Source organism: Ciona robusta, chromosome 8 (assembly GCF_009617815.1).
Source record: "Ciona robusta chromosome 8, ASM961781v2".
Lineage (NCBI taxonomy): Eukaryota > Metazoa > Chordata > Ascidiacea > Phlebobranchia > Cionidae > Ciona > Ciona robusta.
The window spans coordinates 6,961,228-6,979,549 of NC_143242.1; the positions used below are offsets into that span (position 1 = coordinate 6,961,228).

The 18,322-nt window shown below is 38.1% G+C and overlaps 1 protein-coding gene across 1 annotated transcript in view; it reads left to right on the forward strand.

The window, feature by feature from the left end:
• Positions 1–18,153, forward strand: part of LOC149732910 (phosphatidylinositol 4,5-bisphosphate 3-kinase catalytic subunit gamma isoform-like) — a gene marked incomplete at its 3' end in the record, with an annotated part of 40,174 nt that extends 22,021 nt beyond the window's left edge. Inside the window, 16 exon segments of the mRNA XM_089882300.1 lie at positions 5,100–5,277; positions 10,336–10,678; positions 11,050–11,234; positions 11,549–11,806; positions 12,158–12,256; positions 12,648–12,795; positions 13,049–13,262; positions 13,632–13,770; positions 14,353–14,541; positions 14,999–15,143; positions 15,389–15,570; positions 15,844–15,967; positions 16,309–16,428; positions 16,803–17,048; positions 17,435–17,670; positions 18,023–18,153. Of these exon segments, the coding sequence (XP_089738426.1) occupies positions 5,243–5,277; positions 10,336–10,678; positions 11,050–11,234; positions 11,549–11,806; positions 12,158–12,256; positions 12,648–12,795; positions 13,049–13,262; positions 13,632–13,770; positions 14,353–14,541; positions 14,999–15,143; positions 15,389–15,570; positions 15,844–15,967; positions 16,309–16,428; positions 16,803–17,048; positions 17,435–17,670; positions 18,023–18,153 (2,794 nt within the window).
• Positions 18,154–18,322: the final 169 nt, after the last annotated feature.

The following is an 18,322-nucleotide window of genomic DNA, read 5'->3' on the forward strand; positions in this document are numbered from 1 at the left end:
AGATAATATGTTCCACTTAGTTAAACAGTCAAATTATCCTTGCTAGACGCTGGCTGGCACATCTGCTGATAAACGGTGAAAAATTTGCGCAACTTCCTGTCGTTGCGACCCAGCGACCAAGGCAAACAGTACGCATGCGCGGAACGAACCACAAAGCATTATAACTCGCTTCAAAGGCGGCGGTACGTAAACTGACCCAGCGACGACGGACGCTTGACCCACGCTCAATTGGAGGAGCCCCAAGCTGGCCGATTACGGCGAATTATCAACTATTACCCGATAGTTAGCGAGCCTGGCCGGCCAGGCATGGGATTTTGTAACAAAATACTCAATCTGAAGACCCCCGCTAAGCCGATGCACGTGTTTCAACACTTTTACTGCTTAAACGCCGCGAAACGTGTATTAAGATCTTACTCGAGCCATTCACCCGATAACACATCAATATTTGTCCAACTATCAGCAGTTTACATTCGGTTTTAAAATGAAAAAGCCCAATGACTTATCTTAAACGCTTTTAACATTCTGTTTAAAGCGAAAACCTTCAAAACTGCTGGGTGAGCTAACACGTCTCATACAAAATACTGACGCCAACATATATCTTCCATAATAACGTCGGCGGAAACCTTATGAATCCACACGCGATAAAACGTCACCGCTGGGACTCTCACCCATACCGTTTGAGTCATATGTCACGGGACGTCATAGGTGCGATCACTATAAAAAAAAATCACCAGACATGTAAATGCTGAACACGATACGTTAATGTATGGTCTTTAGAGCAATTTTGCGCCACGTCAAATCGTACTATCATAAAATAATTCCAGATGACGCATAAGTTAATCTGCATAGCTCCTTCATAGATCAAAGCGAAATACGTAAGGTTACTTAGAAGCTAGGCGCGCCTATGACAGCAATCGGAAATGTATGTAAGTCCGCCTTATTTTTATCCCTCTTTCCGTATTCTCTCGACTTACTGTCTAACTGAAGTCAGTCGGCAATACAGTTCACCGCATACGCAATGCTTGAGCCTTGAACTAAAACATTAATTAAATATCCACGCATAGCGCTTATCTCGTAGGTGACTATTATTTCTCAACATAATTGGCTAAAAATAACAACGTTCCACGTTCTGCTCATGACCTTTACGTACGTACAGCAGGCAGGGTCTATTTAGAGAACACCACACTTCGTAACTTCATGCTACACCCTACAATTTCATTTCAATTCCACCTTATGATTTGACGCCCTAACAGAAAACCTGCGGCTGAAATACTGAGTTAAAATCCGCCGTCTCTGTCCACTGGCGTTAATAATACATCTGGAACACTAATTCGATTTGAAATCGTGTTTACTCGTTTCAAACTGCGCGAATTCGACTATAACTGTCTTACACAGCGTACACACCCCGATTAAAAGCCAACCCGCCGCATCCGTTCGCCCAATATTTAGTAACATAGTAACAATAACCAACGCAAGGACCCCGCTGGGCACGAAGCTTTATGTGACTGCTTGTCCGACTTTAAAACAATCAGATTTGCGCCGTTTACCCTCAGCGTGATAAGCGCCCGCGGATCGTAAACTCTGGAAGTATATTGACCGTGAGACCGCGCGGAAACTGACCTAATATTAGAAATGAAAGCGACCTACTCTCTATAATACAAAATACGTAATAAAGTTAAAATGTTTTCTAAAAATAATACTCTAATTTTGCGGTAAATACACAAATTTATTTCGCAACTTAACCTATTCGTTTATAATCCAGCAAATTCTACATTCTAATCTTAGAAGCCAATTCGGTGCGGCAATATTCCTTAGAGTCCATACCACAAAACCCCAGCTAATTTTCTGAACACCAAACTGATTCGGCCTCCGTTATATACGACCAACTACTCCCTGACTGTCTGGGCACATCTCTTTTAACGCGGGGCTCGACGCTAATCAAAACAAAAGCTGCCTCCCGTTTGCTTCTTCCGAAATCGGGAATAATTCCCTTCGCTGGCGACTTCACTCGCTCAGTTAAGAGCAGTCAATAACACGTCTTGGCAAGGCAGCGCGCTTTTAATTTACCCTTCCCTTGTCCAAACTGCGTGCGATAGTTGGCCCTTTACAGGCGTTCAACTCCCGCGAAAACCCGTGTCGGCGCTCGCTATTCCGCTTCGTAACTGGATTAAAATTCATGCACTCTGCGCCTTCCCTGTTTTGAAGTGCGTGCGCCTAACATGCAGTACCTTGTATAAACGCTACGCTGGACTTAATGAAACCGTATTGGGCCGGTGTTTCTCTACGCTTCACATCACGTAGACTTTATTAAAATGCCAGGAGAAAGGAGGATGTCGTTTTCAGCAACAAGCAAATTTACCTATATCCTACCCTTCCCAGCCTTTGCCTTTTCGTAGCGTGACCTATCTGAGTTGTTGACGCATTTCCAGTATGTAGTCATGTAAATATCAAAGATTATAAACAATACTGCGATCTTCCCAGCTTTATCCTTATAGTTTCCTTCACAAAATATCCACACGCTATAAGTAACCTTACCACCTTTATAAACGTAACACCCTATAGCTGCAGAACATGACTTTCGATCCCTGGCCGACTTGTGCATACAAAATCTCAGTAATAGTCGGCAGGTAGACCGCGCGAAATCCGAGACTGTAATGACCCCTACAGAGCGCTTAGAGTGCTGGTAATTGCAGGTTTTTGTCGCAACCCAAGGCCAGTTACAAGCCATTACACCGTCCCAACCAAAGCTCTGGTACACGACAGAGATTTCAAAGACGCTGTGAACTAGCGGGCCGCAAATTCTTAGACATAATCTTGAATTAAATCAAATTCCTGTCGTTTTAGCGTCGCAATTCGACTTTAAACGTAACAGTTCACTTCCGGTATAATATAATTCAAAACCTTTTTTATTTCTTATCAATTTCCAATACCTAAGAAATCTGATACCTTTTAATTATTGCTATCTGTACCTTAAACGTGGACATTTATTCTGGCATTTTCTATTTCTCTAATTACATCCAACACTTCTGTTGTTTCAACATCAACAACTTTAATATTCCTCTTTGTTCAAAACTCAATATGTATAGTAGGGTGGGGGAAGATGGGCCATGTTCTATTTTCTCGTCTCATTTGGTAGTAAACAAAAAACTAAAAAGTTATAAAACAGTATCCTCACGTATTCCATTGACCGATGTTAATTGTTTAAAACACGATCAGGATATTTTTATATACTGTGCTAAAGGTGTCCTATCTGCCCCCACAGTGCTATACATTTTCTAATATAAAACAATTTATATCAGCATTACACTGGCTATATACATCTTATAGCGACTTCCCTCAGTCGGCGGAATTCTGTAATATCCATATACAGCATTTACCGGTGCTAACTAGTTCAAAATCACCAACATGTTTGCGCATGACTATGTAGAACGCGGCATAGACGGCGACCGCATAATTTTCGAACAAGCTAGTCCAAGAAGCAGCGGCACCATGGCCCCTTTGATGTGTTTTGGCAGCTATAGTTTACAGTATCCGGTTTTGCTTTTCAAATAAGTCATGTTTAAGGACAGACCCTTAAACCTCGCCGCGCGTCCTTTCCAGCCCCTTTGCCCCACCACGAAAACAGGGAGATTATTGAAACACCATTGTCATTTGGTCAAGCACAGTTCCACACAATGTTTCACCGGCGACAAGCGGTTTATTAGTCTCTACAGGCAGGAATGTAAATTATTGTACGCGCTATAGCTTACGCTTTGGGTGCTTGAAGAATACAGGTTACCCTGTTTCTAATTTAATTTACAAAACCAACGTAAATAATTATTGAACCAATTTGATCTTGAAATATAAAAAATACCAACCAAGCGTAAAGCACTTTATAAATATCCAAATCCAAACATTTTTATATATTAAACCAAAGTTTGATATACCAACTCCGTATAAAAGCTTCCTAGCCAAGCAACCTCAATCCTCAATCTAGCAAGAAGTGGTTTCAAAAACGAACATTCCATAACCCACTACTATCATACGAAATCCATACGTCTAACCGATGTTTACAACGTATATAGGCTTGGGTACCCCAGGCCAAACGACTCCACTTAATTCCGTATTGTCCAGGCCACTCGTCCCCACTTACGGCGCATCCTAACTCAGTTTAATTTGTATCGGAACTTAGCTCGCCACTTCAATTCGCTGATACTGGAATCCCCAGCTTAAAATCTGGCGCTAGTGGTTTAGCCGTCCTTTAGTATCCCCGCCTTTTTAAGAGAAATAGAATCTGCATCGCTGTGTCTAAGGTTGCGTATAGCAGCGGACATAACCACGCGCCACTAGCACACAACCTAACTGTTATCGAAAGCCGCCGTATTGAATATTTAACAATCTTTCCCCACACTTATTACTATGTGTGTAACGTTACTATGTCGTAGTTACACGGATGACGCATATGCGTTAACACATTAGTCTTTGAAGCGCTTTGATTTGAAAATCGTTTGGAATCGATACCAGTAATTACATCATATTCTATACGTGTACATAAAACGCGACAGTGAGTTCAGCCGCCTACGTTCAAAACCACCTTAAGTTCAAGGAATGCATTATTGGTTATCCGAACAGGTGTTCCTACACGATGTCGTTTCCCATGTTTGCGCTTCTGCTATTACAAATGTTAGCATTCGCATTAATCCTGGCTTACAAGACGAGCGACGCTGAAAAATGACACTATAATTCGTCTTGAGAAAGCGGTCACGGTTTTGAACTGGCCGAATAATGTGAAAGACTCGTAGAGATTTGTCACTTTGCCGACGCAGGGAACTGTTTTCCTACATTTCGAAATATAGTGCTGTGGGGGGAGATGGGACAAATTTAACACATAATATCTAAATATCCCGATGGTATTTTAAACAATTAACAACGTTCTATGGGAGTCATAAAAATACAGTTTAATACTTCTTTGAATTCGCTTTGGTAACTACCAAATGGGAAGGGAAAATAAAAGGAGAAGCTGTCCCATCTTTCCCTCCCTATATACTATATAAAAATCTTAGAGCAGGGGCGATTTTATTATCAAGAAATATCCTGATAAAACTAGCTTGGTATTTCAGAATGTCAATCAAACATTGCTGGACAATCGTGAGAAGAATTTGGAGCTGGCGACTCCACAGCTAACCCGGGCTTTTGATGTGAATGGAATTATATCGCACGTCACCCAATCTTGCTACGATAGCTCTGAACTAGGCGGCGAAATATGACTAACGATCTCGTCAGAAATTCTCCTTTAACGTAAGTTCGATTAGCCCCGTCTGGGTGTTTTGTAGTTTGCATAATTTTTCATAATGTACAACGAAAAGGTTTATCTGACCCAAGCGCCCGTGTCTATAGATCTAATGGCTATCGACCCTATTAAAGCGGGGCAATTTCAACACCTAGGCTCCCACGTTCAACCTTATTAGTCAGTATGACCTCAAATTCAAAACTGCACCAGTAATACAACGTGCAGGTAAAACAGCTGCGTAAAATGCAAGCCAACACTTAAGGCGCAAACGCTATTAAAGGATTAGGAAAATTTGACACTCGTTCTCAGCTGGTTTCGAATTTCGGCCAAAACCTTGCGTAAACAACAATTTCAATTTCACGAAACATTTGACCCACTTTGCGCCCAGCGGGCGTATTCAAAGATTACAGTGAACATGATTTCCCGTATTCACGAACTGCGTACTTTGCCTCCTTTTCTAACGCTATGCAACACACCGCTTCTTAACTGTGTCTGTAAAATATGCGACAACACTGCCCAACCCAGAGCAAAATATTACGCCCCGTTAATTGCACTTCAGCGACAATTGTCGGTGAAAGAGTTGTCGAAAACAACTTATTCGGACATCTCGCCAACAATGCCAGCGTTGTCGCAATATCCACAAACGCTTTCCCAAACTTGGCCAGCTTTTCCGCGGTTTACAAACAGAACACGGGTTTGCGGGCGCGTTCAAACAGATTTCTTTACTTGTTTACGTTCCTGTTTCAAACAAAACGAAGAGTATGTCAGTCCAACAGTCCCCACCTTCCCACATCAGAAGATGTGATTTTAACCATCCAGCAGCCATATAGACTCTATTTTAAACTCCAAGTCCGGATTTAAATAAAGAACAATCACTATCCGGTTGTGATAAAACAGAAAATTTTATATAAAATTTTTGTGGATTTTTTTACACTTGGTTGTGGATTTTTTTACACTTTTACACTTAACTCTAAATGGATTAAAGTTAAAAAATATTTTGAAAATACTTTCGAGTTAAAATGCTTGCGTGCGCCGGATCTAAAAACTTTGTTCGTAAGATGTCAACATGCACTCGTTCTCACGAAAGATGCGGCCAAGTTCTGACGCCAGAAAAAAAAATCAATTTAATTATCGTTGGGTAGAAGGCGGGTCCGTGTTCACTTGCTAACGAATTATTTCAAAGCTGCTTCACTAAAAGTCAGTTTCCACATTCCGATTCCGAGCGTAAATAGAAAGCCTTGCACCGTGGGTGGCGGGATCGTACAATCGTTCATGCGTGACAGTGCACGTGATAGCGAGTGGTGCCGCGTGGGAGGCATGGGGCAATTTTAAATTTCATTTTAACCCCAAACCTGCTGGTAATTCCGTTAAATCGATCGTCTAAGCCTAAATGTAAACACAAAACTGGTTGGATCCTCAAAGACTTATCTCTATAGTATTATATAACGTCGCTACTTTAAAACGTTAAGTGATGTCAACTCGGTATTCAACTTACTTAGAAGATGTCACCCCATTTGTTTTGAAATTTCTCCAAACACGAGATAACCGATCAGTATACAGTACATGTATTGTTGTACAGTACAAGCTTCCATGCTTCAGATTTAGCATTCTAGACGCAACTATAAACGTGAAAAGAAATTTTAAAATATACTAAAGAATGGGGGATGATGGGACACCTTAGCTCATACTATCCAAATATCCTGATCGTGTTTTAAACTATTAACAACGGTCTATGGGAGTCGTGAAGATACGGTTTTATATTTCTTTGAATGTTTTTTGTTTACTACCAAATGGGACCAGAAAATAAATGAGAGTGTGTCCCATCTTCCCCTACTCTGCTATTTTTCTCTTGATTGGAATCCACTGTGAGATTTATGTTCTTTTTGACTACAATGTAAAACCACCCCAGCCACCAAAGGTCTGGAAATTGCATGATTCATTATGTAAGAAGACTCAAAAACGTAGACGCGATCACGTTTGACAGACATCAATCGAGTGTAATATCTATCGCCATTTGACAGCTTTAGCAACTCAATCATTGTAAAAGGGTTACGACTTTACCGCCACCTCGTAAATCCGAACCAACATTTAAGCATATAGGAGTCAAAGACGTTATAGTTCGACCACCGTATGGTTATTGCGATTTTTTACAATACAAATATTAATAGTGAAGTCTGGTTTATATAACATTGGTGGTATAAGCGACATTGTACCATGTATATAATTGGGTGGGGTAAGACGGGACAGCTTTAGCATGTAATATCTAAATATCGGAATTCTAGTTGAAACAATTAACAAAGATTTGTAGGAGTTGTAAGAATACGGTTTATAATTCTTTGAATATTCTTTGTTTACTCTACCAAATCGGACGAGAAAATAGATTAAAAATATGTCCCATCTTACCCCAACCTACTATAATATATGATACATGGCGAATTCACTGCAAAAAGTCGGTTTCCGCTAAACAAATGCTAAGACTGGGAAGTTTTTACAAGGTATTTCATTTTCTCCAACGCAATATATTGAAACTTTATTTCGTTGTTAAATTTACGAAACTGTTTGAAATTTCTCTGCAGTGAGCGACGCTTAAAGAGGTTAATATTTTATTGTTTCTCCTAATACACTATATTGACTCTTCATCACAGTCCGTTACGATTCCAATTTCAACTTCCCAGCAAATGTACCCTGCTGTCATATTAAGAATCAAATTAACAATAAAAAATAAAAAAAACTTAATTAACAATAAAAAATAAAAAACTTCTCGGAAATTCTGATAACGTTCTTAAAGTTCTTAATTAAAAAAAAAACTCTGATTTCCTTTAAAAAGTTTTGTAAAATCGTTATAAGGTAAAAGTTCACATAAAAACACCATTTTCACCTATGATCAAAACGACCCCTTTACATTCATCATCCATAAAATTACAAGTTTCGTAAAATCGATGCAAAAGCAAAAGTTTCAGGAAAAACATACTTTTTCTTCGTCTCCAAATCCAAATGACCCTTTTTACAAACGCATTAACAATAAAACGGTTTCGCGAATCGTAATGCCATTTTCAAAACTGAAAATAATCAAAATTTCGTAAAACTAATACAAAAAAGTTTAACATAAAAAACACTATTTTTTTCTTCGTCTCGTGGTAAAACTGACCCCCTTTTCACACAAAGGAATTAACAATAAAACAGCTTATCGCAAATTGTAATAACGTTTAAAAAATCGGTATATAATTAAAGTTCCGTAAAATCGATACAAAAATATATAATGTAAACAAAAAAAAGCTTTTCGCTTAGTCAAACTGACCCCTTCTCACCCAAAAGGATCAGTCTGGCTCCACCAAGGCTTTCCATCACCCAGCCTTGTAGTCACCCCTAAACACAACCTTGGGGCCACGGGTTCAACTCGCTCAGTTACTTTGCCAAGTTCACGATTTTAGAATGCATTCATTTTAAAGCAAACCGAACGTATGATATATTACACTAATTTCGCTGCTGTTACTTTGCTTTTGAACTTAGGAAGGTTTAATTCGATTTACAAGTTAGTACAAGTTGCTGTTGGCATCGAATACGAACATGTTTATACATTTACAATTGAACAAGATGAGCCCTTGCAAGCTTAAAACAAGCTAGTTTACCCTGGTCCCTCCTTAGGGCTTATAAGGGTCAACTTTCTTTGTAATAGTACAACGATATATCATGCGGTAAATGCTAAATGTAACTCTACAGGTGTATTTGAAGATTCTATTTGATAAGTGGGGAAAGATGGGACACCTTTTTATTCTAACTTCTCGTAGAATTTGGTAGGAAACAAAGAACATTCAAAGAATTATAAATCCGTATCTTAACAACTTCTATAGATCGTAATTGATTATTTAAAACACGATCACGATATTCAGATATTCTGTGCTTAAGGTGTCCCATCTTCCCCCACCCTACTATATCTTTTATTATACAATTGGTTGGACTTGATTTTTTTCTGTTACGTTTTCGTAACACCAGATCTTCATTGTTAACTGTGATGGGTCATTTTTTAAACCAAAACAGCAGAAATCATGTTCAAAAAATGAATTATGTTTAAAGCGTATTTTTATATTTTATATGAATGTTCCTTATGTTTGGACTATGTTAATTGTTTAAACGAACAAAACAAAACTTGGTACGAAAAAGTCTCCTACAAATTCGTAATTTAAATCGCCTTTACGAATTTTAAAACATTCGGTTTATCAAAACGTGCTATTGATTGAAATTAGGATGTCATAACACGTCATTTCCGGTAGTGAGAGATGGAAGCTCCATCACGCCAGCGTAAACACGTCTAGTGTAAAGTTGTTGTGAAGCGCTTACTATAGGGTTTAATGGTTTTGAAGTCTTATGTATTAGAACCAGGTGTGGCAGACATTATGTATAGTACAGTACTGTGGGGTAAGATGGGACACCTTTAGCACATAATATCCAAATATTTTAGTCGTGTTTTAAACAATTAACAATGGTCTATGGGGGTCGTAAGGATATGGTTTTGTTCTTTGTTTACTACCAAATGGAAGAAGAAAAATGGAATAAAAAGGTGTCTCGTCTTACCCCAACCTACTATATATGAGTAGATATGTATATTTGTTTGTGTAAAGATACGTTTTGTGTTATTGTATTGAGAGCATTCACTGTAGTCTACCGGTAATACTAAATATATTATCCTAACAATACCATTACTCGCTCGTGGTACTATATGTATAGGTAACGTAAATCAGCGTAGTGTTTATAATGAATTCTTTAGATTTTGGTTCATCCTTTTTTACCCCAAAACGGAGGCGTAAACTTGATAATTGAGTGGGATTGAAAGGCCCTTAAGCTCGCTTTTAAACCATTGGCTTTGAGCTTGCCGATTGCGGCTTTAGCTGACCAACATTCTTTTCCTAAAGCCGCAATTCTTGCCGAAAATTGACAGAAATTAAGTTTCGTAAACACGTTTACGGTTCGGAGTTATATGGATTCGAAAACGGTTATGTTGGCTTGAAGTTTGCTTCGTCAGCACTAAGCTATCGTTTTTAGTTTAAAATATTGCTTTTACTTTGTAGAAAGATATTGTTTAGACTAGTATCCTTGTACGTCATGTCGCAGTCTCCGAAACTAAGTCTATCCGTGCCCCCTGATGCGTTTGACACTGGTTCGTCAGACGGAGAACCCTTCTCTCCACTTCCTCCTGAAATCCAGCGGCTTCGGAATGATTCGGATCCGAAGTCTGAGTTTCGGAGAAAGAAATCTCGCATCGTCCGCCAAAACTCAATTCCTAAAGTTCCGGTCGGATTCTTTTCTATAATTCGTACGATGACAGTTGACTTTGTACTTCCGAATGAGAAAACTGTCACTTTAAACTGTGTGGGCAACCAAACTGTCGGTCAAATCAAGAGCGATTTACTAGTAAGTGAAATTCCCATTCCTGTTCAGTAAAAGTTAGAATAGTTTTTAACTGATTAGTCGTAAAATTGTTTTGGTCACCTTAGCTTTTTAGTTGTAAGGAAAGTATAGATTTAAACTGAAAACACAATTTTTAAATGTCCAACTGTAAATGTGTGTTTGAAATAGTATATAGTAGTTTATTAAAGGTTTATTTTTTATTGCAACAGCCCCCTTTTTAACTGACTCTCTTCCTACACTTTTCATCTATACGTTTTTTTAACAACTGTAGTTTTGCTGTTGATTACGTTTTTTTCAGTATTTAAATAACACGATTTTCCCCTATCGTTTTCAAACAATATAAATACCATTTATATTGTGTTATTTTTACACAGGAACGAATACGAGACCAATATCTTGCATACGAGAAAGTTTGGGAGCATGAGCTGCTACTTACCTACACCATTGACGGAAAAACTTACGAAATCTGCGACATGCACCAAACATTTCAGACGTTGAGAGTTATTAACATGTGGACGAAAACTGGACTCAAGGGAACGTTGGATGTTCGACACCTAACGTAAGAGTTAGTAACTTTATTTGTGTCCTCGGTTAAGGAAGCAAAGATTTAAAAAATAGTTTAAACGAAAAGACAGAATATATCGAAAAAACAGCTACAGTTTGACGAACGCTTACATTTTGACGCATTTTGTATGAAGAAAAACGACTTATTTATCTTCGAGTTGCCCGAAAACGACAGTCGTTATAGGAGGGGCGTTTTGTTTCATACACCTTGTGCCCGCTTACGAGTGACCACGTATGTAACTTTGTTGGTAAATATTCTTTGGGAAATTTTTTTATTTTTAAAATAATTTATCAATATTTAAACAACAGGGCGGAAAGCAACGAAGAAAGACTTTTCAACTTAACCCTCGGTTCGCTTATGGGGGTGATTTGGGGTAAATACGGATCCATGGTCAAACATAACGCTGCGGTTACTGATGATGAGGTTTACGTTACAAGAAGGAAACTTACAAATGTTCGGCGTCGAGCTTTGAGGTCGAGGTTCCCAAGTACTTACTCAATGGAACCAATACTCGACCATACAACGCCACCAACGCATGTGAAGGCGAATTTTCAAGAAGACGAAACGTAAGTTGAATATATAGTGGGGTGGGGGAAGATGGGACAACTTTACCACATATCGTGTTTTAAACAATTAACGACGGTCCATGTGAGTCGTGAAGATACAGTTTTATAACTCTTTTAATGTTCTTTGTTTACAACCAAATTGTACGAGAAAATAGAATGAAAAGCTGTCCCGTAGCGCCACCATGTGAGGATAAATAAGTTACATGCGTGGTAACTTATATAAGCGGGCACGAGGTGTATAAAGCGAAACACCAGTGTTATAACGACTGTTATGGCTCGTCTGACGACGATAAAAAAAGTTACATTTATTTATTAATTTATCATTACCAATAAACTGTGCACACATATCAGGATAACCGTTTGCATATATGGGCCAAGCAAGAGCAGTACAACTATGTCAGTAGGAGTTTACGATCCACCCTCGAAAATTATGGAGGATTTCTTTGAAAGGTAAGAGCCAAGTTAATGCAGATTTAACTTTACAAGCATATATTAACTGGTCATTTTCGTTACTATGTTGGATTTCTCAATTGCGCTGTAAAATGTACACTCATTTTTATCATATATTTGAATGAAAGGCTCTTGTATGTTTATGCGTTACGGGTGTTGGGGCAACGGGCCCGTCCTAAAAAGACATATAGCGTGCCACGCTGCAGGACTTTACCCATACATAATATAGAGGGCGTTAAGTACAGTCGTTACAGTACGGTTGTCCTATTTTATACACCTTTCTCCGCTTACAAGTAGTGTGATTGCTTTTATCTCTGCTGGTATACTCTGTCTCCCCATAGTTTACATAATTTTTTATAACCAAACCGAAACATAATTGCGTTTATTTCAGTCTTACATCGGCAAGGAAAATAGCGTTCGGAATTCCCGAAGAAGCCAAAGCTCCAGATTACGTGTTGAAAGTTTGCGGGATGTGTGATTACATATGGGGACCTCACGAGATAATGGATTTTGTTTACATTCGGAACTGTGTAGCTCGGGTAAGTGAACACTTTTTTTGTTATGTATGAATGAATGAATGTTACTTATTATAGGCTATACCCTCGTTTGACGATGCAACGACAGTCATAACACGTTTGTTCTGTTTCATACACCTCGTGTCCGCTTACGAGTTTCCACGTATATATGTAACTTTTTTATCCTCGCGTGGTGGGATGCTGGACGTCATAACGCGGGTGTCCCGCTTTGAACCCATAAGCTTTTTATATCATTTAATCCCATCTATATCACCAGAGACGTGAGCCCCAACTTGCTCTATGTGTTCCCCCCAATGACGCGGAAGACGAAGTCTTAAGCGTCCACGATCCGTGGTTCTTTGTGGATGATTCCACTGGTGTAACCGAGAACCATCAACAACTCACGCTAGTCGGCTGCAAGAAGAACCACACAGAAATCGTGGCGTTTTCGCTCTGGGACATGACGCGAAAGTTTAGAATAAAAGTTTTAGGTAAGTTTCCAGGACGAGTGAAGAATAAAGATTGGGCTGGTGGAAAATGTTGGGGGTTGGTAGTTAGTCGTTATACGGTTAAAAACTTATAGTAGGGTGGGGAAAGATGAGACACCTTTTCGTTATATTTTCTCGTCTCATTTGATAGTAAACAAAGAACATTTAAAGAATTGTAAACCGTATCCTCATGATTTCAATAGACCGCCGTTAATTGTTTAAAACACGTTCAAAATATTTGGATGTATATGCTAAAGGTGTCCCGTCTTCCCCCACCCTACTATATTTACATTTAATTGGAAAAAAAAAAGAAGCGTGGTCGCCACACCTGGCAGACAAACAACGAGCTATTTATGTAAATGCTAAATACAGGTGTGGACTACCTTACCCCCGAGAACGAAACGGTTGGGACACCGGACGAGCTTTACGTTGAGTTTTCGCTTTACAGCGGAAGACAGAGATTAGCGGATCCTGTACGAACTAAGCCAGTTGCTTCTAATGCCGATCTAAGGTACGTTGAATATTGTGTATAATATGCACTGTACACAAAACTCAATATTACGCAGTGTATTTTTGTTCTTGTCTGTGAGGTCCCGCAGCGTGCCAGGCCATGGGTCCTAGGATTTAGGCCAGGCTCATTAGCTTATTAGTCTTTTACCGAACGCTGTATTGTAATCGCGTATCTTATTTTACACGTCAATATCCTCTATTTTTGCATTGATTCAACATCGGGCTCATTTACCTTAACATTAGACTTAATGAATGTATGCATTTGATTTTTCCTCACGACAATGACAGTCGTTATAACATGGGTGTTTTGTTTCAAACACCTCGTGTCAGCTTACGAGTTAGCAAGTATGTAACTTTGGAAGTGAATGTTTTTTTAGTGTCAACAATAACGTTTTGCTGGTGAAGAATCTCCCCCCCAGCTTATTTGCTAACCACTAACCCCTAGATTAGGTGTTGATGGTTAGGGGGTTAGTGGTTATAGGGGTTAGGGGTTAGCAAATAAGGTGGGGGGAAGACTCTTCACTAGCACCACGTTTTTAGAACAGTGTTTATGTCGATTTTATCTATTCTTTCATATATACAGATGGTATACTTCATTAGAATTCGACATTTTGCTTCGAAACGTTCCAAAAGAAGCAAGACTGAACGCGAATATTATTGGTATTTTCCGGACAAAGTCGGTAAAAGTGAAAACGGGAATCAAGTCCGTGTCCTCGAACGGAGATCAACATGTTATACTACGATGGGCTAATATGCAACTTTTAAATCATAGGTTGTTAATCTTACACCTTAGTTTTTATTTCTATTTTGTATAATGCATGGATACAGCATGAATCCTACTAACTATACAAATATTTTTGTATATTAACCTGAATTAACATAATAGCATTATAGGCGTCAATTTATGGGTAGTTTAAATGTTCTACATTTTACTTTGATGTGTTCTCCTTAATACTAATCATGTTTAAAAACCCTGATTAGTATGCAATAGCTTAAGTTACAGCTAGTAATACATATATGTGTCGTTTCGCTACATGTTATAACTTTTAGAGTTGCCCCACCAGAATAGAATAACCAAATAATCGGATTAATAATAAAGTTAAATATGTTTAACTGTAAGCGTGTTACAATAACAGTTGATATTCAACTATTCCCTGTCCTTTGTTCTAATATATTATTCACAATTTTTTATTTTTTATAATGAAATTGTTTTTCTGTTTTCTAACTAGATCAGTGTTGTGCACTGGGCGTCATGCTTTCAAAACCTGGCCTATGTCGTACAGTGAAGATGTGTCAGTTGAAACACACACTGGAACCACTGCTCCAAATGACGGGGTAGAATCCACAAGTAGCACAGCTGAAATACATTTTGAGGTATTTAGTTAAATAACTTATTTATTTTCGCGTGGGGGACAGGACACTTGGTATAAAACGAATGTTATTTTTTTATTGGGAGGCGGTTAATAAAATTTGGTTTCATGTATGGCTAACAGTTTGGACAACCCATTAGTGACCAGTGGCTTGATACAGAAGATCTCTCTCACATTTATAATACACCTAGCAACAACAACATATATATTTATATATATATTTACTATCAATTTTTATCCATTCCTCAGCTTGACTCTTACATGCATCCTGTAGTCTTCCCTAATGGAGGATGGAAGACCTCAAACCCAGAAGATCAAGCTTCAGACCCAATCCATGGATCCTCAGATTGGAAGAAGTTGGAAGAGATCATTCAATCTGATACTCTTACTGAACTCACCCTGGAGGATAAGGCTCTTCTCAAGAAATACAGGTCCTACTTTTTATGAACTTTTTTGTTCTCTAAAGAAATTAGACAAAATGTATGAAACAGAACACTCGTGTTTAACAACTGTTGTTGCCACGCCGTGCGAAGATAAACGAGTTACATACGTGGTAACTTGTAAGCAAACACGAGGTGTATGAAACAGAACACCCGTGTTATAACGACCGTCGTTTTTTAGTCATGTGAGGCTAAATAGGTCACATTCATCCATTCAGTTTAACCTTTTCATGTATACAAAACTTACTGTAACCCTACATTCAGATCTTACTGCAGAGGAAGAGCCAATTCGTTGCCTAAAGTTTTGCAAGCAGTTGATGCTGCTAGTTTGGATAGTGTGGTTGACATGCACGCCTTGCTGAATAAGTGGCCGGCTTTATCAGTAGAGGTGAGTCAACCATTGATGTGTTTTCAAATCTTATTTTGTTAAAAAAACATTCAATTCAAACATGCTTAAAAATTTTGACAAAATACAGTGTATTAGAATAGGGTTTATAGCTTATAATACCCTTCCATAATGGAAATTACTAATCACTAAATAGGCACAATAGTGCCATGGCACAAGCCACAAGGGTATTCGTGCCTTCATCCAGTTATCATCACTGCTACCATTGTCGACATATATGTCCTTGTTCAAAACATTTAATGGCAATTGCTCCAAGCCAATCATTTATTCAATATTTAGGTAAACTTGTATACTTATCTGAAATAAAACTGTTTGAAATACAGGTAGCACTGGAGCTACTGGACTCTCAATATGAAGATGAGAAAGTACGTAGTTTGGCCGTGAAAACTCTCAAGTGTTTGAGCAACACCAAACTTCATGCTTACCTTCTGCAGCTAACTCAGGTATTAATATTAACAACACAAAAGTAACAGTATTAAGTTCTGTGAATATGGCGGGTCAACGATTATCGTTATATTGTTTTATACATCATGTGCTCATAAGCTACCTATGTGTAAGTTACAACTTAGTAGTCATATCTTTTCAACGGTTATTTTATCAACAAGAAAACAATATTATTTTATTTTCTGCGAGAACATGCCCCCATAGGTTTAAATTAATGTAACTTATAAATCCTTTCGTGCAGGGAACCGACAGTTATTAAACCACAGGTGTTCTGTTTCATACATCGCATTACCTTTTAAGAGTTACCACATTTGTAACTTTTAAATTAAATTAGTCATATCTTTTTATTAAATTTTTATTTGTTATTTTTTAGGTTTTAAAATTTGAGCCGTACCATGACAGTGCTTTGGCCCGTTTTCTCCTCACGAGGGCACTGCAGAGCAAGAGAATCGGGCATTACTTCTTCTGGTTTCTCAGATCAGAGATTGAAAACCCTCATGTCAGTCAACGTTATTCGATCTTGCTTGAAGCATATCTACGTGGGTGTGGAAGCAACATGCTGAAAGAATTTTCTAAACAGTGCGCGGTTACTAACACGCTGAAAAACTTTTCTTCACTAGTAAGAAGCTTGTATATTTTTGTTTTAATTAAGAATACTAATGTAGACTTAATTTGATACCATTACCCCTGGGTTGTGGGCGGCTTCACAAGTTATAACAAAGTGTTTCGTGAACCTAATGGAGACTTTTTAGCTTTTTCGGTTGCAATTTTCTTTACTCTACAATGGTATTCTATTCTATGTTGGTGAAGTCGAGCAATTTAGCACGCCATGGGTCCTATGGTTTAGGCCAGAATTGGCACATTATCCCAACACCCAGTGTGCTATTGCATGGACCTCACCAGATATTGAAGCCTGTCACCTTCTCAAATGCGGGCAACATTATCAGGGTGGCCATCTCACAAATGTAAGTAAATTCCAAACCAAACAATGGTTCCACTTTTCAGATCTCGATGAAATTGAGCAAAAACTCCAACAGTGGCCTCAAAACTGAAATATTACGAGAGCAGTTGGCGAGAATAAGCCTTCCAGAGACTTTTAAGGCTCCATTTGATCCAAGGATTACTCTCGGGCGTCTAATGGCAGAAAAATCCAAAATCATGGATTCTAAAAAGAAACCCTTGTGGCTGGAATTTGAAAACGCTGATGAAAACGTTATTAATGAATCTACTAGTGTTATAAGGTAAGTGGTATTACCATAGTGGGTTTTATGTTGTTATACAAGGACGTGTAGTATGGTTAACAAGAGTGCAAATTTTTTTCCAAGGTTTCAGTTTTTTTTAATTTTTTACATTTGTCACACAATTGGGTAATACCTTTTGTACTCCGACAAAATTTTGTTTCCACACATATAATTTTATTTATTTCTTAAATAAGAACATCATTTTTTTTTTATGAGGGTATCTTAATTTTTTTTTACATTTCTGACAAGAAGTTTTTCATTTCGGGCATAAAATTTTTTTTTCCACAGCCATATTTGATCTTAGTATCAAACTTTTGTTCTTCACTTAAAATATAAACATATTGTTTTTCAGAATAATCTTCAAACAGGGTGATGATTTACGACAAGATATGTTGACTCTGCAAATGTTGTCGCTTATGGGTCAACTATGGAATGAAGAAGGATTAGACTTACATCTCCTGCCTTATGGATGTCTAAGTACAGGTGATTGCCAAACATTTTTTCGCGAAAAACATATAAATCTATCCCTATTAAATAACTAAATGTCATAAACTTAGTTCAGAAAATCTATTATTTAAGTTTTTTTTTACACTTTCCAACCTTTAAAAAGTTTTCCTTCAATTTACCGAGAAATAAAATAAGCATTTTTCTT